Genomic DNA, 10,619 nt, shown 5'->3' with positions numbered 1-10,619 from the left:
AAACTCATAGAAACAGTGGTTGCCAGGGCCTGGGGGGTGTAGGAGAAATAGGGAGAGATAAAAGGATACAAACTTTCAGCTTTAAGATGAATAAGGTCTGAGGATCTAACGTAAAATATGGTGACTATAGTTGATAATGCTACACTGTACACTAAGAATTTACTAAAAGAATAGAACTTAAATGTTCTCATCAAAAAGAAAAAGATAAACTAAAAAAGAGTTTTTTAAAACATTGTTCTTGATCACCAGTGTAACTATTATGCACCCACGTCTATCTTTTTAGGTACCTAAATTATTCACAGCATTTGCCAATATTCTTTTTTTTTTTTTTTTTTGGAGAGAAACAAGAACATTAATTTAACATCAACAATGACACTGTGTAACAGCACAGGGAGGTAGTGGAGAGAAGACACTCAGGCTTCCTGTTCCCTAACCAGCCTTGACTTTAATGACAGAGCCCCAGCAACATGGAAGCACCTCACCTAGCCTCTCAGTGGAATGGGAAAGGGCAGGGGGCTGGGAACTGGAAATCAGAGGCTCACAACTCAGAGAAGGGCTGATTTGCCAATATTCTTTATCTGTATATTAGGATGAAAAAAAATCTGCCCAGGCAGGTGCAAGGGCTAAAAGAATACATCCTCCTGTTTCCTTTTGTTGCCTGTTTAAAAAAAGGAATTGCCCCTGAGAAAAGCCTCTAAGAAATGCCTCTAGTGGTAATTTCTAGAATGAAACTAAACAGACTGCTGTACAAAGGGGAAGAAGAAAAAAACAAAGCAAGGCACGGTGGACAGTGGTGTCAATCCAAAGGTGAGATGTCAGCAGAGGAGGTGTTTCTTTCCTATGAACTCTATAAAAAGATCAGCTCATCCACCACTGGGAGACAGACTGCTCCAGCCATCCAGAAGCTACAGGTGCTCCCTCCTAAAATCCTCAATGGAATTCACTCGCAGAAGCCTCCGCAGAGGCTTGAGTTCCTCCTCTCAGGGCTCTGCACTCAGCATGAGTGGTTCCATGTATAGGAAGGGGGGCACACAGCACTTCGCAGCTGCACCCAGCGTCTATGGGGGAGCTGGAGGTCAGGGCATCCGCATCTCGAACTCCAGACACATGATGAGCTATGGGAGTGATCTCACCAAAGGAGACCTGTTTGTTGGTGATGGGAAGATGACCATGCAGAACCTAAATGAACGCCTAGCAAGCTACCTAGAAAAAGTGCAGTCCCTGGAACAGTCCAACTCCAAACTTGAATTGCAGATCAAGCAGTGGTATGAAACAAACACGCCCAGCACCAGGGACTACAGTGCATATTACCAACAAATAGAAGAGCTGCAAAATCAGGTAAGGGATGACACCTGTGTTTTCTACTCCACTGTTGAGCTGCAGGATATATACCAAGAGGGCATATACGTTAGGTGGGTCCAAACGGATGTTATAAAGCAATAAGGCTGAAATGCTACATCTATAAAATGGTACATTCTACCATCTATCCTTAGTGCTAGAGTAGCTGACTACATAATTAGATGACTGTAAATATTTTTTCACTTTTAAAAATCTAATTACATGGAAAATATGAAAATATAATCTGTATTTTTGTCAGTTTACCAGGACAAGTCTAATTGGATAGTAAATATTTTTTTCTCTGAAAAGAGCTAAAATTTTTATGTGATTATAAATCTCAGGTTTTTTTCACCTGGCTCTCATTAACTTTTGAATTCCCAGTCAACTTAGAGATAATTCCTCCTTTAATTTATGTAAACATTGTAATATAAGTATTAAGAAACTATATCATAAATTTCAATGACAAAGTGAGTCAGCATGGAAATAAGGGGAAGAGATGTAAGTATTAATGGCACCCAGATTTTTTTAAAGATTTATTTATTTGAGGGGCACTTAGGTGGCTTAGTTGGTTAAGCATCTGCCTTCGCCTCAGGTCATGATCCCAGAGTCCTGGGATCGATCCCCACATCGGGCTCTCTGCTCAGCAGGGAGTCTGCTTCTTCCTCTCCCTCTGCCTGCCACTCTGCCTACTTGTGTGTGTGTGTGTGTGTGTGTGAGAGAGAGAGAGAGAGAGAGAGAGAGAGAGCAGGGGGAGGGGCAAAGGAAGAGAGAGAATATCAAGAAGACTCTCTGCTGAACTTGGATCCCTATGCAGGGCTCAATCCCAGGGCCCTGAGATCATGACCTGAGCCAAAATTAAAGAGTCAGCTGCTTAACCAACTAAGCCACTCACATGCCTGAATGACATCCAGATTTTTAAATGCCCTGTTTAATGATCTCATCATCATCATCACAAGCAGTTCACAAACCACTTCTACAGTAACAAAATGTTCTATTGCCCCCAATTCAAATTTGTTGCAGTCATATCACAACCCACTCCCACCAGAAGGTGGAGTTCTGTTTTATCAGTTATGTGCAATAAAGGAAGTGGACTTTGTTCCTAATTGAAAAGTTCAGATATGACAGGAGCACTTGTTCTGCTTTCAAATTCTTATCAAGGAAAGAATCCCTTTCATTTTCATTTCTGTTTTAACATTCATATTCATTTAGAGCAAAGGCCGCCTCCTTACCAGCAAGTCTCTTTTTCTTGCATTTTTATTAGACATCAGTGCAATTTGAACCAGATTCCACTGGAAGTTACTTTAGGGGTTTCAGGAACTATGGGGAGGTGAGGCAAAGGTGTCTAAATTGTCTTTCTGCCAAAAGGTCATTCTTCTCAGGCTCCCACTAAAATTTACATTCAAAATCAGCAAACTATTCTTCCCTACCTGTCTCATGATTCATGTTTCTGAATCTACTTTGGATCAGCCCAAACACATAGACACAGCCATCTATTCCATTTAGCAGGGCAGACTCAGTATATGAAGGCAGCTCTCTCTGGGACTGGATCTGCTGAAAGAGACATGTCATTGTAATATCTTCTACAAGCAAAGATCCATATACATCATAAAGAACTCACCCTTAGATAACCCTGTTTTTAAGATCGAGAGCTTATCCATCCTGACAGCTCCAGTGCCTAGCACAACTCTCACATAACAGTTGTCCATTCACTCAGCCAATATTTAGTACATACCCCATGCTGGGCATTGGGGAGTATGATGGTGAACATAATGTGATTTAGGGGGGAAATAGGTACAAAGGCAACATACCTCCCACACAGAGGGATAAATTCTAGCAAGGAGGGCTGTGTAGAGCACTGAAAACACAGGCAGTTCATCCAGTTCTGCCTTGAGGAAATCACTGAGGTTTCCTTGAAGCAGATATCTAAGGCAAAATGTGGAAGAGAAGTAGTTCACCAAGCGAGAAGGGCTAACAAGAATATTCTAAGCAGGTACATCAAAGGGAAGGCACTCAACAGAGTTTGATGGCTCAAGTTGAATGAAATTTTCCTTTTGTAAAACCATAAGAAAGCTCACCAAACCCTGGAGAACAGTGTTACATTTTACGACTCAATTATGTTAAATGGCTGTATCATCACTCTTTCTATTTTCATGTGGAAATTCTTGTAATGAATATCATCTTTGATAGAATAATGTTTATATCTGAGGATACACTCAATCATTTGAAACTCCTGTCCAGTTGAAAATGTCATTCTTTCTCATATATTTTCCAGATTAAAAACGCACAACTGGAAAATACACGTTGTGTCCTGCAAATTGATAATACCAGACTGGCTGCTGAGGACTTCAAGCTGAAGTAGGTTCTAACACCATGGTAAACCTTCCTGAAAAGGGATTCCCTGTAGTAGTCCTTCATGACACTCAGCTTTCCACATTCTTGTTGGTAAAGGAGCTACCTTAAGTAATTTCAGAATCTGGGAGTTTGAAGGCTGTTAGGAGCTATCTGGTCTAGCCCAGCACTCAGGGCTACACTTTCCTCTCCCACATTCCTAACATTTTGCCACCCAGCGTGTAACTGAACACCTCCAGTAACTACTACTGTTTTGGCTGGTTAGCTCTGGCTGCTAGACCACTCTTTTTTAGTAACCTCACACCTACCTTTTCGCCCACTGAACCTAATTCTGCCCTTTGGAATAACACCAAAGCGATATACAATCCCCTTCTGCAGTATGCCCTTCTGTTATCTAAAGCGAGCCATGTGTCTACGTGTGGTGATTCTCCAAGTGAGTCATCCATGCTCCTTCAAGTGCCTGCCAATTGTAGGGCCCAACTTCCAGAGGGCGACCTTTGACGCTTCTGAGTTTGCTGGTGTTTTATAATAGAGTCTGACAAACCAAAGAACTAAGACTATGATTAAACCAGCTCAGATTGTGTTCACTCTCTTGTAACCATATCACACCACATGTGATCACAGCTGTTCCTCACAAATGGCCCCTACGCTAGGGCTTTCTCATTCTGAATGTGTACAATGCGTTGGTACTAAAAAGTCTTTTGTGGTTTAGAAGGGTAGCATTTGAATGCTACGAGGGATCAAAAAGAAGGAAATAGGAAAGCAGATCTGAAGATTAAAGCAGTAAACATTCATTAATTCCAATTTTACTAAGTCAGCACCTGGATATTCCATTGCATTATCATTTTTTAAAGTTTTGCTACTTTAATAAAAATGAGAGTATATAAGATTGTAGGGAAGAATCATAAATTCTTTAAGATAATCCACTTTTGATGCATCTGCTTACAAAGTAATAAAAATAGATCATGTGCATTAAGTAAATCTAACCATTATTTAATATCAATAATGAGAATCCTTTGCTGACACATTAATTAAAGCAAAATATTTTTTATTTCTTTTAAAATATATTTTAGAATTTAGAAACATTTAAGAGTTATTTCAGATTGCTTTTTTACCAATCACTCCAAATTACAAAGATTATATTATGGAGCAAATTATCTGATTCCTAGGTTCTCATGAACATTTTTGGAATGTATAAAGAGGGGCACATCATTAGTTTTTGATGTAGTGTTCAATGATTCATTAGTTACGTACAACAGCCAGTGCTCATCACAACAGGTGCCCTCCTTAATACCCATCACCCTGTTACCCCCTCCCCTCTGAAACCCTCAGTTTATTTCCTGGGGTCCATAGTCTCTCATGGTTCATCTCCCTCTCTCCTTTCTCTCCCTTCAGATTTCCCTCCCTTCCCCTATGGTCCTCCGTGCTATTACTTAAGCTCCATATATGAGTGAAACCATATGATAATTGTCTTTCTCTGCTTGACTTATTTGAATTAGCATAAACCCCTCCAGTTCCATCTATGTCGATGCAAATGATAGGTATTCATCCTTTCTGGCGGACTCTACATCAAAAACTAATGATGTACTATACAGTGGCTAACTGAATATAATATAAATCAATCAATCAATCAATCAATATCTGGTAGAATTTAAAAAAATAGAGAGGGACACAGTGTACTGAAATAGATCCTCCTATACCACATAAAAACATCTCATTATATTAAGACTCTGTCTTCTATAATGGCTTCAAAAGGACTCAATTATCTCTGCATACCAATTAATTCACAGGTATGAGACTGAAAGGGAGCTACGCCTAACAGTGGAGACTGATATCCAAGGCCTGAATAAGGTCTTGGGTGATCTATCCATAACTAGAACAGACTTGGAGATTCAACTTAAAGAACTGAGTAAAGACCTGGATATCCTCAAAAAAGAACATCAGGAGGTGAGGAAATATTCAGAAGTGGTGTTGGGAATGACAGAATGACTCTAATAATGATAATGGGGGGGCGGAGGCTGGTAAAGAAAATGACAATAATAATGGTGTGAGCAGTCAGGGTTCAATGACAGAGCAGTACCTAGACTAGAATAAGCCCTACCTAAGTTACTGTCTTTCTTTTTTACTCATCCCCACTGAAAAAAGCTATTAAGACCTATGTCTTTTCTGCCTAGCCTCATGTGAGAACGTGCTTCAGACTATAATCAGGATTTTCACTCTTATAGGAAGTGGACAGCCTATACAGACACCTGGGCAATACTGTCAGTGTAGAATTGGATGCTGCTCCAGGTCTGAATCTTGGCACCACCATGAATGAAATGAGGCAGAAGTATGAAGTAATAGCCCAGGAGAACCTTCAGAAGGCCAAAGAACAGTTTGAGAAACAGGTAATAACATAATTCTGAAGGGCAAGCAAAGGTGTAGAAGCTGTCCTTCAAAAAAAGATAACTCATTTTCTTTCCTCTTTCTCCTTACTCATTTATTTTTTTCATTTTTGGAACTTTAGACTCAAACTCTGCAGCAACAAGTCACAGTGAGCAATGAAGAGTTAAAAGAAAATGAGGCTCGAATAAAGGAGCTGAGACGCACCTACCAGAACCTGGAGATAGAACTCCAGTCCCTCCTCAGTCTGGTAAAACACGTCTAACTTCCTACTCTCAACGCAGTGTGTGTTTACTAAGTGCCTGTGTGAGGAATTCTGGAAATACAGAAACCTCCAGGAAATAACCCCTCATCCCTGCAGAGCTGGCAGGGAGACAGGCCAAGCCACTGACTATAATTAAAATACAGAAAGAAATCCAGGACAAGAGCAATGTGCTGTAAGGATGCAGAGGAACAAGTAGATCTGGAAGACTTCACACAGAAAGTGGCATTTCAGCTAGATCAGAAAACTCGAGATGAATTTGTAGTTGGGAGAATAGGGGTAAACAAATCAGTCTGCAGGCTAAACAAATCAGTCAGCTCCTGACAAAACTATGCTGTGTTAACAACCCCCCAATTGCAATGGCTTACAAGAACACTACAACACTACATCCATCATCCATCCATCGGCTGCAGCTCTGCTCCATGACATTCCACTCCAGGGGTAAGGCTAAGGGAGGAGACCCTGGCCAGGGCATGCCAGTGTTGTAGCAGAAAGAAAAGAGCAGTAGCCAGACCATCTGACAGTTCCTAAAGCTTCTCAGAAAAGGTACTTGTCAGTTTTACCTACCTTTCATTAGCCAAGAAAGTCACATGACCAAATCTGGTATCAATGGGATGAGGAAATCTAATCCTCCCCTTGAAGGGGCACCACAAATCACAGGGAGAGGAGGTAAATACGGAGAACTAGAATACAATATACCACAGTAAGAGAACAATGAGTGTGAAGCTAAAAACAAACAAAAGACCCTTAGAGGTCATAGCAGCTGGCTGGGGCTCAGGAGCTAGTGGTCCTAGTAGCTGGCTGAGGTCGCCTAGATGGAAAGAGTGGGAGATAAAGCTAGAAATATGAATTATGCCCACAGTGACTAGCTGTGGGAATTCTCCTCAAAAGAAATTAAAATTGAACCACCTCTTAAGTCTTCAACTAAGAAACATCCACTTTTTCTTGTGCTTATAGAAAGAAACTTTGGAGCGTACACTAGAGGACACCAAAGATCGTTACAGTGGCAAATTGGTCACCATCCAGGCAGTACTGGACAACCTAGAAGGCCAACTGACACAGATTAGGACGGAAACAGAACGCCAGAGCAACGAATACAATATCCTCCTTGACATAAAAACCCTGCTTGAGCAGGAAATTGCTACTTACCGCCACCTTCTGGAAGGAGATGACGTCAAGTAAGGCTCTTAGAATCAAGGAATATGTGCCAGTGTCTACATGCTGTGCATTAAACCCTGTCACTCATTCCCCAGCACCAATGCAATTCCTAGCACAAAAGCAATTACACACACCAACCACCACCAACAAAACAAAAATATACCAAAAGTACGCCCATCTCCAAAATACCAGGTACAGCCTTTGTACTTGAGGTCATGTGTAGGGCTGACTTAGAAGATGGTTATACAGTAAATGATACAGATTATGCTTTTGCTAATTTTTATGATTAATACATAATTGGAAGTACAATAACTTTTAGAAATTCTCCTTGAGAGGTCATGAAATGAACAGGCCACAGAGGTCTGTGGGAACCAGTTTGAGAATCATCACTATTGCCGCAGAAACTGTCTTCAACTACTACACCCAAGAAACTCAGTAAGAGAACACAAGATTTAAACTTCCACTGTAATTTTGTTACTTTAATTACAAAAGCTTATAGTACAGAGGAAATAGGTCAGTTCTGAAGATATCGATAGATAGATGATAGATATAAAATAATATGTCAAGTTGAAAAGTAAGAAACTCAAGTTCAAAGTAACAAGCATGGTAAAAGCAGAAAAAATACAAACACAGCATTAATACACACATCACACAGACTTTATTTTGAAACAGAAAATGCAGGACAGCCCTTCATTTTCAACATGGCAATAACACCTTTTCCTGTTTCTTTTTCTTTTCTTAAAAAAAAAAAAAAACAGAATTCCAGAACATGCGATAAGCATCCCAGAGCAGAAAGGTAAGTGTTCTAATTTCACATGTTTCCTGTGAGACTGACTCCTCACTCAGTAACTTACCACTTATTAAATGCCACTGTTGAAAAGTAAATAGAGATCAGTTCTCAAGGGAGCAGATACTACCCTAGGGGTTCTGAAAATCAGGCGCATTACATAAAGAAACGCCCAACATGGAAAGTTTGTCATACTCCCACAACAGGGTGATTTTCTTGGCCCAAGCTATTGCTGTCCTGAGACATCACGGGATCCTGAAAAGAAAAAAAATAAGATGAAAAAGTGCATTTGGCTTAATTCAATATTGTATATTTCTCTTTGGGGGTGGGCATAGAAAATTTGTGAATTTGGGGACAGTGGCATATTTTCTGCATTTGTTTATAAATTGGACAAGATTATTTAAGAAAAAGAATGGGTTTCTTTTTCTTTTAGGAAAAATATGTATAAAATAATAATGATTTAGAGTTGAATGTTATAGACCAGGAGAGTCATGTTCCTGAGTTAATATTTCATACTTAAATCTAAACTCAGATATAAAGAGAAAAAGGAAGATTATGACAGTCGTGAAAGAAGTGGTAGACGGCAAGGTTGTGTCAAGTAAAACCGAAGAGATGGAAGAAGATTTGTAAACAGCTACCTGGAGATGCTGCTGAGGGTTTGAAAGAAATGTAGCTATAATTTTTGCTCCCTATAAGAAAGCAGCCATCAGACAGCACCATTAGTGCTTTGTGGTAATCAGAAGGGGACAAAAGCCCATTTATCAGTCTCTGTAATTGAATATAAATTGTTTAACTCAGAGGAGCTGCAAATCACCTACAAAAATGAAATCCAACGAGCACTAGGACATTTAAAATATCATTACCACCATCTCTTTACGATGAAACACATTAATTATAAGTTAGAGACCACCTAATACCAATTCGTTAATGTTCCTGAAAATTACAGCACATTTGAATTACACTAAATCTCACAAAGCAGAAAAATCCCTGAAAATTGCAAATAAACTGCTCTCTCTAATTTTTCCTATTTCTGAATTGCAAAATCTCCTTTCAGGGGCCCTTGGATTCTTAAATGAGCCAATTTCTTGGTTAATTTCATTGGATTTTTGATATTGGTACAATCCTGCTAGCTTTAAGTTATATCTGCATTTTTTCCATTGTCTCCGCTGTCTTTTAAAACTCAGCTCAGCTCTTCGAATAATTTGAGTCAGGCTCCAAACACAAATGCTGAGCAGAATAAGAATGAAGCACATTATGCTTGAAGTGGGAGTAGATGAAATGTAAAATTAGTGAAACCCTTCTCAAGGCAGAATGCCTCTCCTTATGACAATAAACTGCATAAATCATCAGGTGTTCTCTTTCTTTATGGGGTAAACGTGTTATGAAATGTTTCTCACCTTTTTTTAAAACAACTTTAATGAGATATAATTCACACACCGTAAAATTCATCCTTGTAAAGTGCAAAATTCAGTGGTCTTCAACATATGCACAGGATTGGGCAACCATCACACTGCCTAGTTTTAGAATGTTTTCATCACTGAGAAAAGAAACCCAGCAGGAGTCATCCCTCCATTTCCCTTCCCCCCCAGCCCTGGCTACCACTAATCCACTTCCTCTATGAATTTGCCTACTCCAGACATTTCCTACAAATGGAATCATACAATGTGTTCTTTTGTGCAGAAATGTTCATAGCAGCATTATTCATAATAGCCCCAAAGCGGAAACAACTCAAACGTCCATCAACTGATCAAAGGATAAACAAAATGGAGTATGTCCATACAATAGAATATTATCTGGCAATAGAAAGAACAAGGTACTGATACATAATGCAACAGGGATGAACCTTGAAAACACTATGCTTATTGAGGGAAGTCAGACACAAAAAGACACAGACTATATTCTCACCCATTAACTGCCTTGCAAATGTTTACAAGAAAAAATCATTTTGCCCTCTCTCATTGTATTCTAGTAAATCAATAGCTTGGATTTAAATTTTGATATATAAGTTTGTAAGTAAATAGGATTTTGAGTGTGATTATATTGAAAATAATAATGTGATTCGCTTAAGGATAATAATACCCACCATCTATTGAGCACTTACTATGAGCTAAGCAGTGTGCCAGGCATTTTATATGCATTTCTCATTTAATCCTCACAATAACCCCATGAAGTAGAAGCTATTAGGTTGAATCATATGAACTTGCCAATAGGTAATCATTTTTTACCTTTAAAAAAATAGCAATTTCATCTGGTTTGATCTTATTCTATTCTCCCCGTTTTACAAATGAGGATTATATATGAAGACATGAAATAGGTACTCTCCCAAAGTCACAGTTACCAAGT

At 39.3% G+C, this 10,619-nt stretch overlaps 1 protein-coding gene and 1 long non-coding RNA gene across 2 annotated transcripts in view; one reads left to right on the top strand and one right to left on the bottom strand.

Moving 5' to 3' along the window:
* Positions 1-870: 870 nt before the first annotated feature.
* KRT20 (keratin 20) lies at positions 871-9,625 on the top strand. Its single transcript, XM_025859322.2, has 8 exons — positions 871-1,338; positions 3,611-3,693; positions 5,478-5,634; positions 5,913-6,074; positions 6,194-6,319; positions 7,289-7,509; positions 8,248-8,285; positions 8,809-9,625. Exons 1-8 carry the CDS (start codon positions 934-936, stop codon positions 8,904-8,906), a joined length of 1,290 nt encoding a protein of 429 aa, XP_025715107.1. The 5' UTR covers positions 871-933; the 3' UTR covers positions 8,907-9,625.
* The window catches only part of LOC141370998 (uncharacterized), a 52,817-nt gene continuing 50,410 nt past the window's right edge, over positions 8,213-10,619 (bottom strand). Inside the window, exon 4 of the long non-coding RNA XR_012375579.1 lies at positions 8,213-8,531. This is a non-coding gene — a long non-coding RNA (uncharacterized lncRNA). The remainder of the gene's footprint in view (positions 8,532-10,619) is intronic.

This window comes from Callorhinus ursinus, unplaced genomic scaffold (genome assembly GCF_003265705.2).
Source record: "Callorhinus ursinus isolate GAN/ISIS: 27379988/994484 unplaced genomic scaffold, GSC_fseal_2.0 scaffold52, whole genome shotgun sequence".
In the NCBI taxonomy this organism is placed as follows: Eukaryota; Metazoa; Chordata; class Mammalia; order Carnivora; family Otariidae; genus Callorhinus; species Callorhinus ursinus.
The sequence above is the reverse complement of the archived record's forward strand: the minus strand, read 5'-3'. Positions and strand labels throughout refer to the sequence as shown.

Coding starts and splice junctions, on each gene's coding strand:
- KRT20 (XM_025859322.2), top strand. CDS start 934: ATGGAATTCACTCGCAGAAGCCTCCGCAGAGGCTTGAGTTCCTCCTCT. Junction 5,635..5,912: donor TCAAAAAAGAACATCAGGAG/GTGAGGAAATAT, acceptor TCACTCTTATAG/GAAGTGGACAGCCTATACAG. Junction 8,286..8,808: donor AAGCATCCCAGAGCAGAAAG/GTAAGTGTTCTA, acceptor ATCTAAACTCAG/ATATAAAGAGAAAAAGGAAG.